Below are 25,338 nucleotides of genomic sequence, written 5' to 3' on the forward strand. Positions count from 1 at the left end.
AAAAAAAAAAAAAAAAAAAGAAAGAAAGAAAGAAAGAAAGAAAGAAAGAAAGAAAGAGAGAGAGAGAGAGAAAAAGAGAGAAAGAGAGAAAAGAAAAGAAAGACAAAACTGCAAACTGCAGGTGGCTCCTTAGACAGAGCACTTGCTGACAGACAGCAAGGTCCGGTGGTGATGTTCGGGGACACATGTAGGCCTGGGGCGATGGGGCTGGGCTGAACTCCTTTAGCTGAAATACACAACCTCCATCTCCCCTCCCGCCTCAGTGAGCATTCCAGTTTCATTCTGTTGCTGTGATAAAGATAAAGCACACTGATCAACAGCAACTTAGGGGAGAAAAGAGTTTGTTTCACCTTCCTGGTTATATAGTCCATCATTGGGGAATGGCAGGGCAGAAACTCAAGCAAGAACTTGAAGTAGAAACCATGGGGAAAATGCTGCTTGCTATATGGCTCACTCAGGTTCATGTTTAGCTAGCTTATTTACATAGCCTAGGGAATGGTACTACCCACAGAGGACTAGGCCAGCCTACATCAATTGATCAATGCAATCCCTCACAAACATGTCTACAAGCCAGTCGGATCTGAATTCCTCAGGTGGGGCCGCCCTTCTCAGATGACTCCAGGCTGTGGGAAGCTAACAGTGAAAGCTAACTAGACAGTGAGTGTGCAGGACCCAACTTACTGGCTGCTGTCCAGCTGCTTCTAACCTCTTCAGGATGGGTAAAATACAATCTTAAGCATGAAGTGATAGGACTGGAGAGATAGCTCAGAAGGTAAGTGTGTGTACTGCTCTTGCAGAAAGCCCAAGTTTAGTTCCCAGCCCCCACAGCTGCCTATAGCTCCAGTTCTAGGAGGATCTAAACCACTCCTCTCACCAACTCGAGCACTGGGTGTACTCACATATACATACACATGTGTATGTGTGCACACACATAACTTAATATTAATAATAAACTAATAACAAAATTTAAAAGAACAGACTTATAGCAAATAGCTACATGTAAAAATTATTTATAGCAAGAAGTAACGCGTGGATAGTCCTTTGGGTATTGTGAATTATCAGCTGTTTGGTCCCAAAACAATGCTTCTGTTAGTTTGTTAGGGAAGACATAGGGAAGTGACACAAAATGGGTGGTTTACACAACAGTAAGTGTGCTGCCTCCCAGTCCAGACTGCTAGGTTAGTTACCTCTGAGTGTGAGGAGAGGGAATGGGTGCCTTCCATCTGCCCTGGACCCGGGAGACTGCCAGCCTGGCTTCCTCAGTTCATACATCTCTGCCTTTACCCTTCACCTTCACCTGGCGTTCTCCCTATGTGTATGTGCATGTGTATGTTTTTGCAATTTTTTTTAACTTAATTTACTTTTTGAAACTCTCTCATTATGTTGCCTACACTGGTTCTGAGTCCCCTGAGCACAAAGGGATCCTTGTTGCTTCAGCCTCTGGACTAGTTGGGAGATAGGTATACACAATGCTGCCTGCTTAATTTCTCCTTTTTTGGAAGGACACCCACTCCAGTTTTATCTCATTTGAATTCATCACATCTGTGATGGCCCCTTCTGTAAGAGAATCACATTCTGCGGCACTAGCCTAAGGACTTGGGCATGGGTAAATATATGCTAGAGCGAATGGGAGATCACTTGTGTCCCATCTTATAAAGAGATGAGTCTTGGGAAGTTATCAGATAGCCAAAGGAAAGGAAAAGCCTTCACAAAGGTAAGTGGCTGCAGTCAGTCAGGGTGAGCCTACAGTCTGGGTGAGCCATGAGGTCTTTCTTGCTTTCAGTTTGATGAGCTCTTCTCAGGCCTGGTAAGTAAGGGACAGAGACGGGAAGTGGTCGCTGAGGTCTTATGGAAACAGGTTAGCAGATGCCCGGCTTTTAAGAATACCTCTTGCTGCCCCATGGTTGAACCTCCTTCAGCTGGGCTTGCACTCCAAGGCAACTGTTGACTCAAGTTTTTCCTTGCAAGTCAGCTCTCTGTGATGGGCTCATCCTGAGCCAGTGGGAGGCGGGTACAATGAGCTCTTTCAGCCCAGAAAGTAACATGCTGTGTGCATCATTTCTCAGTCTATAACATTCTTTGCTTCCCTGTGCTCTTTTGTCCTGCCTGTTGAATAACGGCAGTGTAGGTGTGTGTGAGTCACCAGCGGCTGTGTGCCCACTCCTGATGCTGTCCATAGCAGGACAGGCAAGAGAGGGCAAGCGTCTCAAAAATGGCTTTGCCAATACACCCCTTGGCCTGTGCCTTCTGTTCTGCCTAGGTCAAACCTGATGCCCTCCTGAAGCATGGGTTACCTTAAGCCAGTAGTTCTCAACCTTCCCAAAGCTGAGAACCTTTAATACAGTTCCTTATGTCGTAGTGATGCCCAATCATAAAATTATTTGAGTTGCTACTTCATAACTGTAATTTTGAGACTATCATGAGTTATAATATAAATATCTGTGTTTTCTAATGGTCTTAGGGAACTCCCGGGAAAGGGTTGCTGATCCCCACCCCAAAAGGAGTCTGAACCCACAGGTTGACAACCACTGCTTAAGTATAAAAGAAGGACATTTCCCCCACACCCCACCGCCAGCCTCCACTCTGAGGAGCACTAGACAAAGTGCAGATCTGAGAGGCAGAGTCCAACCTTGGCTCTGCCACTCGCTAAGTGACTTTAGGAAAGATGCATAATCTCCATGTCCCTCATAAAGTGGAGGGGATGCACATGAAGTTATTGCATGGGGAATGATATAAGCTGTAAGTAGTGTGTGGGACAACATGTCTATCACACAACTCAAGAAGACAGTGAGTGCAAACAACACCCTCTTATCTAGCATTTTCTTTCTCAAGTGTCATTTGTTAATCTGTTAATTAACAGCTGTCAGGATTCACATCAAAAATGGAACAGTGTTTATGTCTGGATGATGGAATTGTAGATAATTTTATTGTTCTATTTTTGTTTATTTAAGATTTTAAACTTTGTTTAGCATATATATATATATATATATATATATATATATATATACATACACACACATATATATATGTATACACACACACACACACACACACCACACATTCACACATTATTTTTTAAACTGTAGTGTTGGGGGTGGAACCTAAGACCTTGAGCATACTAAACATGGGTTTTTTTCAACTGAAAATATAAATATATTTTGATCACGTTTTCTCCTTCTTCAATTCCTCCTAGAAACTCCCTGCCCACCCAACTTTATGTTCTTTTCCTCCCTCTCTTAAAAAACAAAAACAAAAATCCACAAAAACAAAAATGAGAACAATCAAAAGAATAATAACAAAAACTGCCAAAACAAAGCAAAATGAAACAAAAAGTCCAAAGAAATACTGAGTGTGTCTTCTGGGGGCCATCTTCTGCTGAGCGTGGGACCTGCCCTTCCGTGTGGTTTGTATACCCAGTGAGACTCCACTGGAGAAAACCGATCCTTCCTTTCCAGGCAGATATTAATTGCAGATAGCTTCTCGGTCATGGGGTGGGGTGGGGGTGGGGTGCTGGGCATGTCTGCTTTCTCCACTCAGTGCTGGGACTCCATCTGGCTTAAATCTGTTTAGGTCTTATGTTTGTTGTAATGTTCCTTTTTATCTCTAATTTTTATTCATTTGGATCTTCTCTCTGCATCCTTTGGTTGATCTGGCTAAGGCTTTCCAATCTTTTTGGTTTCTCAAAGAACTAGCACTTAGTTTCTTTGATTCTCTGAAGCTTGTTGGGCTTCCACATGTCCAATAGGTTGTGTTTTCATTCAATCCTAAAAAGCTTTTAACTTCCTTCATTTCTGCATGGACCCGTTTTATATTCATTAGTGAGTTGTTCAGTTGTCATGAGTTTGTGTATTTTCTACTGTTTCTATTGTTGACATCCAACTTTAATCCATGTTGGTCAGATAGAATGCAAGGAGTCATTTCAATTTTCTTAGATCTCTTGAGACTCGCTTTGTATCCTAGTATGTGATCAGTTTTGGAAAAAGTTCTGTGAGCTGCTGAGAAAGAAGTAAATCCACTAGTGTTTGTGTGAAGTTTTCTGCAGATGTCTGCTAGGTTCATTTAATAATGTAGTGACACGCTTGAAGGCTCTAGAACAACACGAATAAAAAACATTCCAAAAGGCTAGAGGGCAAGAAATAATCAAACCCAGGGCTGAAACAAGCAAACCGAAACAATACAAAGAATGAAAGAAACTAAAGAGTTAGTTCTTTGAGAAAAGCAAGAAGATTGAGAAACCCTTAGCCAAATCAACCCAAGTACACAGAGAGAAGATCCAAATGAGACAAACACGGAGACTGTGTCATCATCACACACAGGACTGGGGTACTGAAGTCATTCATGCACTCTCCCTGTTTGAGGTCAGCGGGTGAGGCTGGCTGCAGTGGTGTTTCTTTATGAACTTCCCTGCTTAAGCTTTTCTTTAATTCCTTTTCACAGATTGGAAGCTTATGTGGGAGGGGTCTCTCCCTGAGGTCACCACTCCCTTTATTCCGTTTAATATCTAGCTTTACATTTCCTTAAGCACTGGGTTTAGCTCTATTACAGTTCCTGGTGCTCCTTTTTCCCTCAAACTGTACATTTTATATTTTCCTTTGCTCAGTTTAATCCTTTTAATTACAGATCTGGGTAAGTGTGACCACTAATAATCATACGACATAATTAATACTAGGCTGTTTTCAAATTTCCTCTGCAAACATCATTAGTCCAAAAACTCTTCAATTTAGCCTCAGGCAAATTTTTTGGACAAGGGCAGAAAGCAGCCACATTCTTCTCTAAAATATCATAAGAATAGTCTATTTCTATACTTCACCTCTGAAACCTCTTTAGTTGGGCCTCTACCACTCAAGTCACCCTCAGACCCATTGTCTTCCACACTCCTACTAGTATGGCCCAATAAGATCCCACATAAAACATTCAACTGCTTTCCTAATCCAAAATCTTGAAGACCATATTCTGCCAACAAACACCACCGTCAGGCCTGCCACAACAGTCCGACTTCTTTCTTAATCATTGTTCTATTTCTGTGAAGAGACACCATGACCAAGGCAACTATGAAAAAAAGAAAACATTTAATTGGGAACTTGTTTACAATTTCAGAGGTTTAGTCCATTATCATGGCAGGGAGCATGGTGGCGAGCAGGCAGACATAGTGCTGGAGAAGTAGCTGAGAACTCTACATCTGAATCTACAAACAACAGAAAAAGAGAGACACTGGGCCTGGCTTGGACCTTTGAAACCTCAAAGCCCAATCCCAGTGACACACTTTCTCCATCAAGGCCACACCTTCTATTCCTTCTCAAATAGAGCTACTCCCTGACAACTAAGTGTTCAAATATATGAGCCTATGAGGGTCATTGTCATTCAAACACCACAGTGACCTTCTATTTGGCACATAAGTGTTGAGCATTGCAATATACTCTTGATTTTTTTCTTTAATACATATGTAGTATCCCTTCCTATATCTTCTGATTGTTTTTTGTTTGAAATTTATTTTGTCAGATATTAAATACCTTCTTCTGCCTGCTTCTTAGGTCCATTTGTTTAGAATGACTTTTCCCATCATTCTACCCTGGAATGGCATCTATCCTTGATGATAAACTATATTTCTTGGATTCAGCAGAAAAGTGAATCCCTTTTTCTAATTCAATCTGTCTTTTTATTAATATTGTGAGCTATCAATTTACTAATAAGGTGTGTTTATTAATTTCTATTATTTTGTTGAGGTGGTGAGCCCCATTTCCCAGCACTATTCTGAGAGTATTTATTCCTTGTATTTTCTTGGATGTAGTAAGCCTCTTCTGACATAAGTTTTCGTTCTAATGCTAATGCCTTCTGTAGAGCGGGACTTCTAGTTAGATACCATTAAATGTGGTTTCATCATGAAATGCTTTTCTTTCTCCATTTATTGTAATTGATAGTTTTGTTGGGTATAGCAGTCTAGGCTCTCATCTATGGTCTCTCAGAATTTGTAGACCATCTCTTCAGACCTTTCTAGCTTTTAGTGAAAAGTCCAGTGTTATTCTAATGGGTCTGCCTTTAGACGTTATTTGTTTTGTTTTAATTTTCACTTGCAGCTTTTAAAATCCTTTCTTTATCCTGTAAATTCGGTGTTTTGATTGTTTCCTGGGGAATTTCTTTTCTGATCTTGTCATTTGGTATTTTGTGTGCATCTTGGACCTGATAGGCATCTCTTTCTTTAAACTGGAAAAATGTTCTTTTATAATTTTATTAAAAATATTTTGTGGCCAGGTAGTGGTGGTGCACGCCTTTAATCCCAGCACTTGGGAGGCAGAGGCAGTCAGATTTCTGAGTTCGAGGCCAGCCTGGTCTACAGAGTGAGTTCCAGGATATATACGTATACGCATTTGTGACTTTAATCTGAGCTTCTTCTCCTTCCTCTATTTCTACTGTTCATCAGTTTGGTCTTTTTATTATGTACCAGGTTTCCCAGATGATTTGTGCCTAGACTTTTTTACATTTAACACTTTCTTTGATTAAGGTGTCCATTCTTCTACCTTGTCTTCAAGGCCTGAAATTCTCTCTCCCATGTCTTGTAATCTGTCAGAGAAGTTTATCTCTGTGGCTTTTGTTTGACTTCTTAAGTTTTTCATTTTCATTTCCAGTTTTATCTTAGCTTGGATTTTCTTTGGTGATTCTGTTTCTATTTTCATGTCTTGAAGTCTTGAAATGTTTTCAGTATTTCATTTAACTGTTTGTGTTTTCCCAGTCTTCACTAGGGAATTGGTTCATATCCTCTTTAATGTCTTCAAACATATTTATAATTGGTATTCCAAAGTCTTTGTCGTATGCTTCAGCTAAACTGCATTTCTCAGGGTTTATTGAAATAGCTTTACTAGCTTTTAGAGGAGGCATATTGTCTTGGCTATCCATGCTTGTTTTTTTGCACGGGAATCCAGGCATCTGTAGTTATAATGGTTGGGGTACTTCTTGGCAGAGATATCTGGTCTTTTTTGAGTAGGTAGTTCTCTTCTTGGTTTGCTGTTGCCCAGTTTAAATCCTAGAAAAGTATGGTGGCTGAGGGGTCTCAGAGTTGCTTCAGGAGGCAGATAATACAAAGAAATGGAGATGAGCTAAGGGTTTCCCTTAGCTGAGGGTGGAGATGGGCAGAAGGAAATAGCTAGGAAGACAGAGTCCCAGGAAGAAATCCTGTTCTTCTCTGCCAATAGGCAGAGCCCCCAAGAAGTGGATTTTGGGGGAAGAGGTCCTGCAGACAGATTAAGAGCAAGTCTAGAGTGGTTGGAATGGAAGACAAGAAGGATGGTGAGGCCCTACTGTTGTGGTTTCTCTGGCAGAAAGTGTTTCTTCAGATCAGCAGTTGACACAAATGAATAGAGATGGCCTAGAAGGGAAGGAAGAAAGGGTCAGTGGGAAAGAGCTAAGGGAACCCTGGGTCTACACCAAGAGATGGAGTCCTCAAAGAATGGAGGTAGGGTGGAAGATGGAGCTCCTGTAGGCAGCCTGTGTAAGGATGAAGAGTAGGTAAGTCAGATGTGTGGTTCTAAGCACATGCCTTAATGCTACATCATACATTTGCAGCCCACTCGTTTAAAATAAGGGGCAGAAGACAGTCACTGAGGACCTACAGGCATGGTAAAACCGGCTATAAATGGATACAAAGTCAGAAAGGCATGGCCCAGGAGGAGGTGAAAGTCTCCAGAAAGAATCAAGAAAGGAAAACAATAACACAAGGAGGTGGGGAGAGTTGCTAAGGGTAAAGCTGAGTTGGAGGCAAGTTTTCCTCACGTGCAATATGGAAAGATTACCATCAGACTCCAACAGTGGTCTTCTCTGATCTGGAAATAGGGAAGTGAGATGACACTATCAGATGAAAGGGAAGTTTCTTCAGTTGTGCCTGGGGACTCCAACGAGATGGGATGGCATCCCTGGGGCCTCTTTCTAAGGTACCTGTTTCTAGGAGGAGCTCATGTGGGAGAAAAGCTTGAGAATGCCTTAGATGGCCTATACTACATGGGACAATTGTGAGGCACTGTGTCAGATACAACAGAGAAGTGACTTGCTGTTTCTCCATCTCTGTCCACAGTATTATCAACATCATCATCATCCTGGCTGGGGCCATCGCACTCATCATTGGCTTTGGCATTTCAGGTAAGTCCACACTGTGTCCATCTCTGTTAAACCTCTTCTCACTCACTGGGATGTGAGAAGGATGGGATTTCTTCCCCCAGAATACTTCAAAGCATACACGTGCTCTCCGTTCTGGGTCCTCTTTATCTTACACATTTAACTCCACGGCGTTAGCCCCTTCTAACCAGGAGCCATAAGTAAAGGGAGAACTGGCCATGACTTCCACACCATGTAGGAAACACATGCCACGATAGTGGCTCTTCAAAGGTAATTAGCTCATGTGAGCAGCAGGAAGCCCTCCCATCCCTCTTCTGATAGGCCACATCTCTAGCACATCTATTATGGATGCTGTTAATTATGATGCAATTAGACCAGCAGCTGTCTTCTCAATGGCTGGTTATTTGCTATTTCTCACAAACCACCTGACTAGGGCCAATGTACTTATTTTAATCTGGTCTGTGACCAAGCTGTCACTTCAGGATTTTAGACTTTATATTTTCAGCTGTCTCTTTCCTACAGCACTGTTCTCCAATATCTCATTATTAAATAGCGATGACAAGGCCTGAACTAAACAAGACTTACTATATGTGTGTTTGTTAAGACAAAGCATCAATATTCTTATCCACTTTCCTTATCATCAAAAATATATTCTATGGAGTTTAAAATTGAGTTTCTCTGGTTTTATTTTTTTAAAAGATTTTATTTTTTACTTTTAATTATGTGGCTATATATCTGAGGTTTGTGCCTATGAGCACAGTGCCCAAGGAGGCCAGAAGAAGGCGTTAGACCCCAGAGAACTGGGTTACATTGGTTGTGAGCTGCCCAGTGTTAGTTAGGGAGCCAAACTCAGGACCTGTGAAAGAGGGCTAGGCACTCTTAACCAGGGAGCCAGGTCTCCAGCCACTTGTTTTTCTTTCTGACTTGTAGTCCTGGCTGGGAAACTGGCTATGGGTATTACCAGATCTCTCCCCATCTATGGCTTGCTTGCCTTTCACTCCCTTAATAGACTTCTATGAACAAATGGTCTTTATTTTAACATAGCCAAATTCATCAATCTTTTCCTTCATATGAAGAACTTAATCTAATCAATTTAAATTTTTTTTTACCTTCCTTGAGGTCATAAAAATCTTCTAAATTTCTAGAAGCATCATTGTTTTACCACTGGCCAGTATACTTACAAACCATCTAGAGTGGCTTTTGCCACATACTGGTCAAGATTCAATATTTCCATGTGGCTATCCAGGAGACCCAATGCCATTAATTGAAAACCTTCTTCCCTCTAATGCATCCATCATCATAAAACAGCCATCCGTGTGTGTGCTAGTACATTTCTGAACTTGCTCGTCTGTTTTATTCTAATACAGATGGTCCTTGATTTATAACGGTGCTACATTCCAGTGTCCCAATTGTATGTTAGAAACATTGCAAGTTCAGTGCATTTAATACACCCAACCTGTCAAACAGCATACTTGGCACACAACACACTGTAGAGTGTGCCCATTGGCTCTGTGAACATGTAGCCCAGTGGGAGCTACTGGTGCCAGCATCACCACAAGTATCCCACCATGCATCACCAGCACTGGAGCATATAAAAGGTCAAAATTTGGAGTATACTTTTTACTGAATGCATATCATTTTTGCACCATCATGTAGTCTAATAAGCACAAAGTGAACCATCCTAGCAGGAGACCATCCATCTTCCCTTTTAATTACCTTCATTTGATTTGCGTTATTTCATCTATTTTCCTGCCTCTAAATCTTAGGTCCTCTCCTCTTCCCCCTCCATGAGGATTTCTATGCAGTTAACAATTGCATAGGGATGAGAAGTTCATGAGCCCACCTCTTCCTTCCCAGGGAGCTACTGGCAGTTGATAGTTGCTGGAGGAGAGGACACTCTTTCCTCCATGGCAAGCCACTGCTGAGCCACCTACGCTCCTGTAGATAATATTTCACCCACGCTCCTATGAGAATCTCTAATTAAACCTCTTAGGTCACAGGAAGAAAAAGACAAAGTAGAAGGGAGTCTTAGAAGAAGAGGGTCCACGGGAATGATGGAGGGACAAAAAAGGAATAATGAGGTAAATACGATAAAAATTATTACACACATGCATGAAAATAATGAAACCTGTTATCGTATATCACTAATTAACATATACTAATGAATAAAAGGGAGAAAAACAAAGTCAAGGGCTGAGGATGGATCTCTTACCCAATGCACAAAATTCTGGGGCCTACCCAGACACTGCAAAAGCAAGCAAGCAAGCAAATAGATAAGCATTGTAAATGTGAGCCCCACACAACACAAACTTCACTTAAGGTGAATTGTTTGAAGAGAGGTTGAGGGACTCTTGTCAACCCCTACTTAAAGGGTGTTCAGGAGGAAAGGAGATGTGGCAGGAAGATCCCTGGGCATGGTAAGCAACTCCAGCTCATTCTAGACCAGTCGCTCACTGGCCTCTCCAATGGTTCCACACGGTGGGAGAAAGGATCAGAGATAGAAGGCTCTCAAATTAGACAACGTCGTACCCTTTGGGAGGTAACTTAACTTTCCAGAATCAGTTTTCTTACTGTTAAAATATTCAAGATCAATGTATGAGAACCTAGAGACTACTCATTAACTTCCCATGACATTAAGTGACTCATTAAGTTCACGTGACAAATGGCTGCCACAATTTGATACCATAAATGCTATTAATACACATTTTCTATTATCAACACATTCATTTAGCACCTCTTGGGAACTACACAATTTCCTGACCACCCCAAGATGGGCCTCTTTTGAAGCTAGGGTGGTCAAGACAGACAGCCATGAGACATCATCTAATAATGCCCTAACTTTGGACATTGGATATGCCTCTATGCACTTATCAGAAACATTATTCAAATTGTTTGAAAATATTTGATATTTCCAAATATTACAGTCATCTGTAAAAATAGCTCTTCATGTTCCTTATATTCATGATCTTTAGTTGTTTTATTTTAAAATTTTTACATTTATGTACTGCGGTGTTTGGGATCAAACCTAGGATCTTAACACATGCCCGGCAAGCACTCTGTCACTGAATTGTATCCCCAGCCCTATTTCTTTTATTTTTAAAGTGGTGATATTTTTATAATAGTTTGGGTCTTGTCATATTTCAATCTGGCCATAGTTATCAGCAAAATATACTAGAAGGAGCTAGGGTAAATACCAAACAAGACTGGTTTGATCCTGGCTCCCCTACTTGCTAGAGCCAGGACACTAAGCAAGTTCACTAACCTCAGAGCTTCTTTATACTCATTCATAAAATGAGTCTTACTTCTGTGGCTTAAAATGAGGCACTAAGAGCAAAGCATTCAGAGAGGCATTCCTTTCTCACCTCCCAAGGACTTGATCTGCTGCCCTTAATAGTTGGAGTTAACGTTTTCCATAGCCATGGTTTAAGGTTAGGCATGACAAGTCAGGGACATCGTTAGGCCCTTTACTTGCATTGTATCATTTAGTCCTGTTAAAGACCCCATGAGGATACACCCTCATTTTATACGTAAAAGCATGAATTAAGGTCTTGTCTAGTGTCATATTCCCAGAAAGTGACAGAATTAGGACCCAAAGTGATATAGTCACCATATCCCAGATGCCTACACTCTACCTTATCCCTACCTCTTCCCTTTCCTTCTCCTGACTTAGGATCTTTCCTAGTTTCTTCATATAAGCAACTGTTACACACCCATTTGCCTCTTTGGCTGGCATGGTACCTACCCACAGAGAGCATTCCAGCCTGGAGCAGGATGTGTGTTTCTATCACTAAGTCATGGACAATGGTGCATTCTGCTCAGCTCCAGTCGATGCTACAGGACCCTCTGATAAAGGCCTGTAGATGTTACACCATTGAAGTTTATAAAACCTATACTGCACTGTGTCAAAGGACAGTTCATTTCTTAAGTTTTATCCAGTGCATCCCCATCACAACTTCTATGAAATGCTTACCTCACGTTTCCTATACCCGCCCCCAAATATTCCTGCTCCTACAGGGGACAAGCAATTGAACACTTCTCACCTGTGTGATTATGTTGAGACTACAACTTGCTTACCTGTGATGTCTCCCATCCCTTTCCTCATGTGACCAGAGCTATGGATGGCAGGAATTGCTCTATTGTCATAGCACTGGCTGTCAACTTGACTCAAGCCCAGAGTCACCAGCAGAGGGAAATTCAACTGAAGAATTGCCCAGGTCAGAGGCCATATCTGTGAGACATTTCCTTATTTGCTATTTGATGTAAGAGCTCACTGTGAGTGGTACCATCCCGGGGCAGGTGGGCCTGGGCTATATGACAAAGGTAGCTAAGGGGCTGGAGATGTGACTCTGCAGTTGAGAGCACTGACTGCTCTTGCAGAGAACCCAACTTTGGTTGCTAGAACCCACATAGTACATATATCACAGCTACCCCGTAAGTCCAGCTCTAGGAGATCTGATACCTTCTTCTGCCTCCTGGAGCATCAGATATGCATATAGCACAGACAGGCAAACACTCGTATACAATAAAAATAAATACATATGTGTTTTAGTGCTGGCACACGCCTTTAATCCCAGCACTTGGGAGGCAGAGGCAGGTGGATTTCTGAGTTCAAGGCCAGCCTGGTCTACAGAGTGAGTTCCAGGACAGCCAGGACTACACAGAGAAACCCTGTCTCAAACAAACAAACAAACAAACAATCAAACAAAAAAGTAAAAATAAAATAAAATAACAATGAAAATAATTTTATGGCTAGAGGTTACCACAGCATGAGGAACTGTATTGAAGGGTTGTAGCATTAAGAAAATTGAGAGGCATTGATCTCTGGTCTCTGCTTCAGTTCCTGCCTCCAGGTTCCTGCCTTGAGCTCTGCTATGGCCTCCTTTAACAGTGGAATGAGACGTGGAAGCAAATCCCAATAACCCCTCCCTCCTCCAAGTCACGTATGGACGCTGTTTTATTACTGCAACAGAGACCAACCTAGGGTACCCTCTTGAGCTAATTATGTATTTTCAGCAAATTCCCCTGTCTTCTAATTTCTAAGGAATTTGAGGGCAACCTTGGAGGCCAATGAGACTATTTAACTCTGTGTCAGTCACAGAATTCTCTATCAACCGATAGTGGCTTCTAACCCATCTCAAAGGGACTCTCCGTCCATTTTACACCAGTCACCTAGGAATCTCTGGTGGTCAGGAGAGTTGCATCACACCAGGCTACATAATGTTTTTTGCGCCAGGATGTGTTTGCACATTTGAGCACAGACTATCTTTGCACATTAAGTTCCGTTCAATCACTTAACTCTTTATTTATTCATGTAACAAGCCTTTGTTGACCCTGCTGGATGCAAAGCAAGCCTACCTCTTCATGATTGCTGAGGTTCTCACTGGTTTTATTCTCCTCTTTATTTCCTATGGATGAGGATTCGATCAGTGAATTTATACCACATCATGTGTGTGACCTCAAACGACCTGAAGCTGCAGCAGGTCCCCAGGCATGCTGGAACTGCCTATTTTTAATTACCAAGTTCTCTAGGAGATGTGTCAGTGGATTCCCTACCTGTAGGCTCAAGGCCGATAGAATAAAATGAATTCCATAACACAATTACCAAACCAAGATATGTCATTATCATTTCATTTCCTTCGTAATTGTGCTAATAATGTGGAGTTTTTTTTTCTGAAAAGTAATTTTCCAGATTAACTTTGATGACATTGTATAAAGTACAGTCACCTTCTCTCTAGCTCTGACTCCCAGTTGTTCTGCGGTTTCATTGAGAAACCATATGTATTTTTTATTGTCTTCTTTTTAAGGCTAACGTTTCTCCCTAGTTTAAATGCAGTGACCTTGGCACGTGCTCTTCACTCTGGCAATTGATTATATAAGCAGTGCTTTGATTTGTGCTTAGTCCCGTTTATTCCTAAACTCCGAAAACATCATTTCTCTGTAGAACAGACCAGTAAACACTATCAGGCCTGTAGTTACTACTGAAACAGTTTCCCTCTTGGACAAAGCTTGCAGATGAGTGCAAAGTCCAGATGTGAGGAGTCAAGGAGGAGGAAGGCAGTTGCCATGGTAAAGGGAAAAGAAAGTTATGGGAGCAGATGTATCTGCCTGTTCTTCCTTGGCGGGCTGGAACGGGTCTCCCAGGACTGCTGTCCCAGCTGGCTCCAATAAGAGTAGACCGTGGGTAAGCAGGGACAGTGAGCTGGAACTCCTGACAGGAGAAAGATGATCAGGATGGTGAAGGTGCAGAGTGTGACCACGCAGCCCGTGCAAGCGTGGGTATTTTAATAAACAAAGATAACTGAAAGTAAGCCTGAATCTTCAAAGCAGAGTTCAAGAAAAAGCCTGACAGGAGACAGGAGCCGTGTTCTTATCACAGTCTTCTTTTGCCATCTTTCCTGGTTAGTTTTCCAAATCTCTCTCACAAAAGGCCACACACAGCAGCTGCTCCCCAAATCCCTTTTCTTCCACACTGCCAAACCCCCAAAACGTCTTCCAGCCCAGCCTGTGCACGCCCGTTTCCTCCATCCCTTTTTCCTAGCTATACTTCCTCTTCTATCCCTAGCCCTCTGCTCTTTTTTATGCAAATCTGTCTAGCTTGGTGTCTTTGGGTCTATTTCCCATGTACTACACTCATCTCTTTTACAAAGGTCTTGGAGTCAATTAGACAATCCCGAGCCTTAATGAGCTAGAAGTGCCAAGGACACCCTTATGTCTAGAATGTTTGCTTCTGTATTTGAAAAGGAACATGTACTAATTGTTCGTCAATCTTTAAGTTGAAGAAAGAAAATCAACAAACTATTGGACACAGACAATGAAGGAGGACAGTGGGAGAGGAAACTGCCAGGCAGAAACAAGAGGCATTCACTGCGTGCCAGGCAGTGCCTGGCACTGAAGGCCAGGCAGGGAAATCTGCAACTCATTCCAGAGCCCATAGTAACCATGGGAAATTAGTGTCTAGGTGACAGATGTATTTGGCTTGCACTTTAAAGAAAGCTGTCTGCAAGAGCAATGCATTTAAAATGTGTTAGATAGAGGAAGATATGCACAGTAGGAAAACCAATAAAGAAGCTGACACTGTTGAGAAGTGTCCAATACCCATCATGGTGATGTCTGTGGGTGCCAGAAAGGTCTGTGTGGGCCATCTTAAATGCTTAAATCAGGTGTCTATGTGAAGAATGAGCAGAGGTTGGGTCAGCATCTCCTGCCACTATCTTCAGCAGCCAGCATGACTCAGGATGAGACTCTCCATGGTGTCTTTCCCCACCGTCTCTTTCCCTTGTAACTGGTCCATAATCCTCTTGGGCTCCATGGCCATTTCCTTAGCTTTACATCTGTGTCATGAGAGCTGCTAAAGATATTTAATAAATTGAATTACCTTACGATGCCATCCGTCAGAACAACTGGCACAAAGAACCCTTGACTGGGTGGGCTGTAGGGTGGACAACCAAAGAAGAGGCAGGAGAATGGAGATACTACCATAGTCAATGTTTCTCCTGCTGGTAGGATCAAAGGGGTGAGGAAGGTAGTTTCTATCTTGGACCAAAACATCACTAAGTACCGCTCTTCATTATGATGTAGGTAACACTATAATTTTAGCCACTACACTTCTCTTCTCCATGAAGTTTCTTCATCATTCCAAGGAAGACAAAGTCCCAGCATGATAGGATTGCACTTTCTTTGGAATGCCTAGCCATATCAGTCAACATGAAGTATCGCTTTGTATCACTTCTGATTAGCTAAGCATAATACCTCGAAACTGCAGTTCAGCAAGTCGAGTTTACACCCACTTGATTTGTTCCTCACAATAACCTCTCAAGGTAGACAAGACATTAGCATTCCCTCCATTCCCCTGAGAGCCAGAATAGTCACATGACTTACTTAAGGTTAAATGGCTGTTAAGGAACAAAACCAGGATGTGAATATTCGCGTTCCAGAGTTCCCCAGCTCTGATGTGGTTTTCCTCTTGCTGCCTCTGAGGGTTTGGCTACATCGTTCTTACAAAAACTATTGTGCACAGATCTGCTGTAGATACCAACACTTCTTCCTGCTCTTTCTAGTCTTTCTAGTCATGTCTTTTTGTGTCCTTCTCTACTTCTAACTGATCTGGACATCTCTGTCCGGCATGTATTAACGAAGAACATGGCTGTCCAAGTACCAGAGCCTCACTGGCATGGCTCCTTCCTGAATCGCAGGCAAGCACTTCATCACGGTCACGACCTTCACCTCAGCTGGAAATATCGGAGAGGACGGGACCCTGAGCTGCACTTTTGAACCTGACATCAAACTCAACGGCATCGTCATCCAGTGGCTGAAAGAAGGCATCAAAGGTTTGGTCCACGAGTTCAAAGAAGGCAAAGACGACCTCTCACAGCAGCATGAAATGTTCAGAGGCCGGACAGCAGTTTTTGCAGATCAAGTGGTAGTTGGCAATGCTTCCCTGAGACTGAAAAACGTGCAGCTCATGGATGCTGGCACCTACACCTGTTACATCCGCACCTCGAAAGGCAAGGGGAATGCAAACCTTGAGTATAAGACTGGAGGTGAGTCGCTTCTGAAGGGAGGGGGCACCCTCAAAGATGTCTGGGAATATCTAAGGGCAAGAGTTGTTGATAAAAATATCATTGTGTGCTCATAAATGACCAATATCAGACCAAAACCCTCTCAGTTCTGTAGTTCTGTTAGTGGCCATCTTACCCAGGTGTATTCTCAAAGACACATTCTCTCTCTCTCTCTCTCTCTCTCTCTCTCTCTCTCTCTTTCTCTCTCTCTCTCTCTCTCCCCTCTCTCTCCCCCCCTCTCTCTCTCCTTTCCTCTTACCTCCATCCATCACTCCCCACTCCAGGGTGTAGAGGGTCTCTCTATGTAGCCCCAGCTGGCCTGCAATTCACTATAGAGACCAGGTTAGCAGTCAAACTCACAGAGACCTGACTACCTCTGCCTCCCAACCACTGGAAAGAAAGATGTGGAGCACCACCCCTAGCTAACGAACATGGTCTTGTTAAAGTAGGCCTTGTCGTTGCTAATAGGAAATGCCCACAATCTGTCCCAGAATATTTATACACTAATTAGGCCCAAGCCCACATCTGAAATGCGTCCCTCCAGAAACAACCATTTTAGGAGCACCATTTCAGGAGAGATCCAAAAAGAACCAACCAAACTAAGACTGTCATGCAAACTCAGGAATATGGCCCCAGTGAAACTCACACCTCTGTGCCAACACTATCTACTAGATGTTTTCTGAATACATACATGAGGGAATTCAAGTAGATGCAACAAGCATATGAAGATGGTTAATAAACAAAAGTGATTGCCCCTCCTTTCACAATGCTTCTAGTATAGCGCTTATAGAACTAAAGGTCTGCACCGGGTTACCAATTATTAAAGCATAACAAAGAACACCCAAAGGGGAAGAGAAATGGAACAGTTGAGGGGTTCATAGGAAGAGAAAGACTACACCCCAATACACATGAGAGAAGGCATAAGAAGCCATTATAGAGAAGGTCAAAGGGTGAAAGGGGCCTTGAAGGAAACAGAAACTAGTCTGTAATACCCTAGTCTAAACGAGTCTTTGTAGGGTTTCCTTGAACACCTCCTGGGTAGATGTAATTCTCCAAAGCATAGCCCTAGAGTCAGAACACTCTCCGAGCCTCATCTTCTTCATCTTAAGATGGGGATTAGTGGGGCAATGTGAGATGGTCAGACCAACGAAGCAGACTTTAGCGAAAAACTTCAAACAGTGGAACAAGAGAACACAGTACTAAATTATGGCTCATAGTTTCAAGCACACACTCACACACTTACAAGGAGGGAGATGAAACAAATTCTATTCAGACAGAAATCCCAAATGATTTACTTCTCTCCCCCCTGCTCCAGGAGGCAGAGGTGACACTTAGCCCTACCATTCTGCTCTGTCAGGGTTTGTCGGAGTACTGAAGTCATCTTCCAAAGACACCTAACAAATGCTCCCTCCCATCATCAGCAATTGTGTGTAGAGAGCATGTACCTCCTAGCATGCCATGTTGAGGAGGGAACGTTTCCCCACCACTGTCTTCCTCACCAGCTCTAACGATGAGAAGAACATCATGTAAGACTCAATAGAAAAGCACCCTTCACGATACCTGACCAGGTACTCAAAACTGCGAGAGCCATAAAGAGTACGGAAAGACTGAGAAAATGCCATGGTCCATAAGGCCCCGAGGAGACACAATTACTGAAAACATAAAGATTACATTCTGGAACAGTAACAGGAAAAACAATGTTAATGGGTAACATACAGATCAAGCCTGAAGTTTAGTTAACAGAAACGTTGGTTTCTCAGTTTTGAGATACAATGACCATTTAACATGCTACATTAGAGGAAACAGACCGGAAAGTCTACAGGAATTCTCTTTTACAGAATTCTGTCTTTGGGACTTTTATGCAAATCTAAAGTTGTTCACATAATGAAATCTACTTCTATGTTAACCTTTTTAAAAAAAAATCAGTAAAATAGGAGAGCCTGGAAAGATGACTCAGTGGCTAAGAGCACTGGCTCTTCTTCAGAGGACAGGGGGTGGGGGTGGTGGTGTTAGTTCCCAGCATGCACATACAGCTCACAACCATCTGTAATTCCAGCTGCAGGGGATTCTGTCCTCTGCAGGCAAGGCATGCACGTGGTGCACATACACACATGCAGGCAAACACTCAAATACATAAAATAAAAATAAACATACCTTTTAAAAGAAATTAGTCAAAATAAAATAATTCCAAATGTTAAAGTTTCAGCATAGATATCATCGCAGATAAGCACTGGATTATTGGGGGCACCAAGTGCACTAACATCTGGGGTTCACTTCTAGCACGAGGTATATGCTCAAGACTCGCTCCCCACACCATCTCCTAAACACCTGTTCCCTCCCGGCTCCACGCATGTGCACTCCTCTCCTTTCCTATGTAACAGGCTTGCTGGGAGTGAGGGAAAGAGCAGGATGTGGTGGCATGTGTCTGTATCCTCAGCCTGGGGCACTGAAGGCAAGGGGATCAGGCGCTCCCGTCATCCTTGGCTCTGTGGAGAGTTCAAGGCCAACGTGTGCTACATGAGACTGTGTCAGAAACAGACAAACAACAATGAGGTAAAGATTTCTTTGAGTCCTCTCTCAGCACCAGCCTAACCCTGAGCAACAGAAGCAGCTAAATGGCTTAATAAGTTGCTGTCCCTGGGGGCCTGGAGAGATGGCTCAGCAGGTAAGGGTGCTTGATGTTCAAACCGGTCAGCCTGAGTTTGATCCCTGGAACCCATGTGCCTTGGTTATTTTCAATTGCTCCAAAGAGACACCATGACCAAGGCAAGTATAGAAAAAAGGGTTTATTTGGGCTTTACAGTTTCAGAGGATGAGTCCATACCATCCTGGCAGGGAACAAGACAGTAGGCAAGCAGGCATGGAGCTGGAGCAGTAGCTGAGAGCTCACAGGCAAGAGGCAGAGAGGAGGGAGAGAGAGAACTGACTTGGAATGGTGTGAGCATTTGAGACCTCAAACCTCACCCCCAGTGACACATCTCCTCCAACAAAGCCGCACCTTCTAATCCTTCCCAAACAGTTCCACCAAGCATTCAAACAGATGAGCTTATGGAGGCCATTCTCATTCAAACAACCACATCATACAAAGGTGGAAGGGGAGAACCAGCTCTCCAAAACTACCCTCCAAGCCTCACAGGTATGCTGTGGCACATGTACCTTCACAATCATCATCATCATCATCACCATCATCATCATCACCATCATCATCATCATCATTATCACCATCACCATCATCATAATCACAACAATAATTTTAAAATATTGTTGACTGCTTTTCTGCCATAACAATAAGTACAGAACTCTAACACTTTTTTTTTTTGCAAGTGTCACTCTGCCTGGAGAAAGGATATCTTAATTACCAAGTGTTACTTTAATGAGTAGCATTTCTTAGAATACAACAAATTCCTACCATTCTACTCATGGATATCAGAGCTAAAACCTGTACCCAAGCAAACTCCAAATCCCCATAGTGCCAAGCCTGTAGATAGGCCTTCTGCGGTGAAAGATGAATATTGTTTGTTCTTTCTCCTTACCCGTCCCACTTTATCTCAAAACATAAGATTCAGAAACCTTCCAAGGCCCTACTATTCTAAGGAAAGAGGTGTCTTCTTCCTCTTCCTCCTCCTCTTGTTCTTCTTCTTGTTCTTCTTGCTCTTCTTCTTCTTGTTGTTGTTCTTCTTCTTGTTCTTCTTGTTCTTGTTCTTCTTCTTCTTGCTCCTCCTCCTCTTCTTCTTCTTCCTCTTCTTCTCTTCTTCTTGTTCTTCTTGTTCTTCTTGTTCTTCTTGTTCTTGTTCTTCTTCTTGTTCTTGTTCTTCTTGTTCTTCTCTTTCTCCTCTTCCTCCTCCTTCTTCTTCTTGCTCCTCCTCTTCTTCTTCTTCCTCTTCTTCTTCTCTTCTTTTTCTTCTTCTTCTTCTCCTTCTTCTTCTTGCTCCTCCTCCTCTTCCTCTTCTTCTTCTTCCTTCTCCTTCTCCTTCTCCTTCTCCTTCTCCTTCTCCTTCTCCTTCTTCTTCTTCTTCTTCTTCTTCTTCTTCTTCTTCTTGCTCCTCTTCTTCTTCTTCCTCTTCTTCTTCTTCCTCTTCTTCTTCTTCTTCTTGTTCTTCTTCTTCTTCTTCTTCCTCCTCCTCCTCCTCCTCTTCTTCTTCTTGCTCCTCCTCCCTCTCCTCCTCCTCCTCCTCCTACTCCTTTTTCTTCTTCCTCTTCTTCCTCTTCTTCCTCTTCTTGCTCTTCTCCTTCTCCTTCTTCTATGATCACTGAGCTCCTCTTACATGGAGAAGATTATCGTAATGTTAATAAACATGAAACTCAGGCCCCTGGAGTTTGTGGTACTGGCCAAGGGTCATAATACATAGTGATGCTCTGAGCAAATTATTTATGCCTACAACATCATAGGCCTCACATAAACCTTAATGTGGGGGTGTGCTGAGTCACTTCAGTGATAGCAGTGATTGTTCTATGGTTTTAAGACCCAACACTTCAGCTGGGTGGCAGTGGTGCAGGCCTTTAATCCCAGTACTTACAAGGAAGGCAGAGGCAGGCAGATGAGTTCAAGGCTAGCCTGGTCTACAGAGTGGGTTCCAGGACAATCAAAGCTACACACAGAAACCTTGTCTCCAAAACCCAAACCAAACAAATAAAAAAGACCTAGCATTTATGGCTTTTTTGTCTAATCTGTCTCTGCCTGACATTGTTCTTTTTTACCTTTGACCCTGCAGCCTTCAGTATGCCAGAGATAAATGTGGACTATAATGCCAGTTCAGAGAGTTTACGCTGTGAGGCTCCTCGGTGGTTCCCCCAGCCCACAGTGGCCTGGGCATCTCAAATTGACCAAGGAGCCAACTTCTCAGAAGTCTCCAATACCAGTTTTGAGTTGAACTCTGAGAATGTGACCATGAAGGTCGTATCTGTGCTCTACAATGTCACAATCAACAACACATACTCCTGTATGATCGAAAACGACATTGCCAAAGCCACGGGGGACATCAAAGTGACAGGTGGGTCTCCTGAGGCTTCCTATAATGCTGGAGATGAAACCCAGGATCTGGGGGATACTAGTTAAGCTCTCTATTCCTAAACACACCTGCATGCCTCTCTATGTTTTCCACATGTATCATTAGAAAGAAAATAATATGTCAATCAAAATTGAATCTATCTAATACATACCAGGGTATATATCTCTGGTCTTCCAGAGCCTTTAGAGTAGTGGTTCTGAACCCATGGGTCACGACCCCTTTGGGGGTCAAAAAATCTCTTCACAAGGATTATGTATCAGATATCCTGTATATCAGATCTTATATTATGATTCAAAACAGTAAAAATTATAATTACAAAGTAGCAGCAAAATAATTTTATGGTTAGGAGTCACCACAACATGAGAAATTATATTAAAGGGTTGCAACGTTAAGGAATGTTAACGAACCACTGTGCTAGAGTTTGATCATAATTCTAGTTGGTACTGATTTTTGTAATTGAAACCTAACACTGCACAATATTTATAGCATATTAACTAAAATATGGTGACTGAGTCTGGCATTGTGATGCACATCTTTAATCCCAGCCCTTAGAAGGCAGGGAGATCTCTGTAAATTTAAGGCTAGCCTGATCTACCAAGTGAGTTCCGGGCTAGCCAGAGCTACCCAGTGAGACCCTATCTCAATTTCCTCCCTCCAAAAAGGCATTGACTGACTTAATCTCACATTCCTTCCTCCCCTTGGTTTTTTGGAGAACTTTAGGATTCAGAGGCCTTTCTTCCTAACTCAGGGGAATACTTCAGTGTAGTGTAGAGATGTGATGATTATTTGACAACTGCAACATATTTAACTGATATACTACATCCTAAATTCTTCCAAAATCACTGGATTCCCAACTTGCCCTTGAGAAGGTTTTGAATCTGAAGATCAAAGATCTTGGCTGGAGAGACTCAGTGGTTAAGAGCATTGATCTGATGCCCTCTTCTGGTGTGTCTGAAGAGAGAAACAGTATACTCACATACATTAAATAAATCTTTAAAAAAAAAAATATCTACCCACTGACTCAGTCTTACTGATCTCACCAATGTTGACTAAGACTGACCCACTATTCAGGAAAATCTGAAAAGCTTAGACTGAAGTGACCTCTTAGCAGCCTGTCTTAGCCCCCCCTCACCTGCCTGCAGTGCTTCAGTGCATGCCAAACAAACCTAGGAGGAAGCCAGTTCCAAGAAGAGCCAGACTGAGCTGGGATTTCTGAGGTGTGGCTTCTTATGCTTCATTGAACCCTCTCTTCAGAGAGTAAAGTTTACCAAGAGAGAGTTCCTGTCAATACCAAGTCTAAAGCAATGCAAATGTGTGTGTGTGTGTGTGTGTGTGTGTGTGTGTGTATCTTGTACATTTTTAGTCTCTGATGGAGGATGGCTGAGCTAAACTGAATAAATCATACTCATAACATCTTATGTTTTTATTAAAATTATATTTATGAAAGTTAATCTATGGAATGGCAGAAAATACTTGCAAATTACATACCTAATAAGGTGCTAATACTCAATATAAAGAGATCTTATAATATAACAAAAAATTAAGTAGCTGAATTTTAAAGATTTTGGTTTTGGGGGCTAGATAGTCAGACCCAGGGCTTTGTGCATGCTAGGCAAGCAGTCTACCACAAGTTCATGTCTCTAGCCAAAAATAGCTGAGTTCTTGTGGCCTTTCTCCATTTTCCATATGTGTAGTTTTTCATTTTGGTGTGTATATAGCGGATATGTGCATGTTTTTCACATGTTTGTACACATGTATGGATGTATGTACACATATGGATGTCAGGAATCATTCTCCATTGCTCTTCCCTTTGTTCACTGCAGCAGGTCTCTCAATCAAACCCAGAGCTGGTCTCACCAGCCAGCCTGCTCTGAGGATTGGTCTCTGGTTTCCACTCCTTGAGGCTGGAGTGATAGGTGCCCTGTACTGCAGGTTTCTGGGGATCTGAAGTCCACTCCTCATGCTTGCATGGCAAGCAGCTGCAACCACGGATCCATTTCTCCAATACTGAATTTGAAAATGAGCATATGAGAAAGGGCATTTTTCTAATTATGTCATTCGAAATGTGCTTCACAACATGAATCATAAGTGTAAAGCTAAGTAAAAACGGCAAGAAGCTGTCACCTCAGACTCCGGCCCACTGAGACGCTCACCAACTAGAACACACGCACGCGCGCGCGCGTGCGCGCACACACACACACACACACACACACACACACACACACACACACACACAGAAATTAACAAGGGTTGGTAAGGAGGTAGAGAAACTGGGCCACTCATGTACTGTTAGTAGGACAGACACTGATGCAATCAACAGAAAATGGCATGCTTTAAAAATAGACTAGCCACATGATCTCACAATTATACTTTTAGGTCTATCCAAAAAAAGAAAAAAGTCTTAGATAAGTATTTGAATGCTTATGGTGATAGTAATACTATTTATAATAGTCAAGAAAATAGAAGCCTGAAGTGTCCATTGATGACATAGATGAAAAATGGACAACATGGATTAAATACAGTAAATGCACACAGTAGAGAGAATATCTTATGTCTGTATGGATGTGGCCCCTGTCAATAATAAATCTGATGGCCTATGGCTTAGGTAGGAAGTAGGATGCGGGACATCCAGGGGACAGAGAATTCTGGGATAGAGTGATGCAGGAGATCCACCTAGGAAGATGTGAGGAAATGTTAACATGGTACCTGAGCACAGTTAAACAGCCATGTGGCAAAATGTAGATTAAAATAAATGGGTTCTCTTAAGTTATGGTTCTAGTCAGACAAGAGCCTAGCTATATGGCCAAGGTATTTGTAAATATATTTTTGCAGGCCGGGATAGTCTTATTTTTGGGAGATTGGGGCTGGAAGGTAGAACCAGGATCCAACTTTTACAGCACACAGCAGAGTACTAATCATCCTGGATACTTGTTCAACAAGTATATATTTTGTGCCAAGTATTTTCATAGTACTTTTAAAAGCCCATGAGATACTTAGATAAATGCTACAAACATCATTAAAAAATTAATCCCAGAATTAGTATGGGACCTCTAAGAAAGAGTTAATTGTGACTAGAGTGGACCAGTAGGGACAAAGAATCCAGGTTAGGTTATAAAGATGGAGAAAATGAGAGATTAAGAAGCCTTGAAATCAAGAGCTGTGGCAGTGGTCCCTGGGAGGAATTGTAAGGAGAGAGAAAAAAAGCAAAAGTTGCTTGAATAAAAATAAGCAAACAAACAAACCTATGGATTGTGATACAGCAAATGTGAACGTCAAGAAAAATAACAGTCAGAGTGAGTCTGATGTCACTACCCAGGATTGTCTGGGAACCTGGTACCTGTACCAACAAAGCAGGGACACAGAAGCAATATGAGGGGGGAAAAGATGATGCTTTTAGAGATGTGGCTCTTTAAAGGCCCACAGAGGACACATTACCTATCACATGGAGGCCTGGGAGGTTGCAGCCCTATTCCACATCATTTTATTCTATGAGACGGATCCCGGGGTGTATAACCTTCCAGTGTTCATTTTCCTATTGGGCTTGGCTGGGTCTACTGTATTTGCTGTTTGCAGCTAACACTGAGTGACAGTATGCTAGGCACTGTTCTACGTCACTCATGAGGTAGGCCGTTCTTATTTTAGCTCTTTTTTTTTTTTTTTTTTTTTTT

General features: G+C 42.3%; 1 protein-coding gene across 1 annotated transcript in view; it reads left to right on the top strand.

Annotated features, from left to right (window-relative positions):
* The window catches only part of Vtcn1 (V-set domain containing T cell activation inhibitor 1), a 70,457-nt gene that overhangs the window by 40,058 nt on the left and 5,061 nt on the right, over positions 1-25,338 (top strand). Inside the window, exons 2-4 of the mRNA XM_031374983.1 lie at positions 8,063-8,127; positions 16,296-16,643; positions 21,374-21,652. Of these exons, the coding sequence (XP_031230843.1) occupies positions 8,063-8,127; positions 16,296-16,643; positions 21,374-21,652 (692 nt within the window). The remainder of the gene's footprint in view (positions 1-8,062; positions 8,128-16,295; positions 16,644-21,373; positions 21,653-25,338) is intronic.

Source organism: Mastomys coucha, unplaced genomic scaffold, assembly GCF_008632895.1.
Source record: "Mastomys coucha isolate ucsf_1 unplaced genomic scaffold, UCSF_Mcou_1 pScaffold16, whole genome shotgun sequence".
Taxonomy (NCBI): domain Eukaryota; kingdom Metazoa; phylum Chordata; class Mammalia; order Rodentia; family Muridae; genus Mastomys; species Mastomys coucha.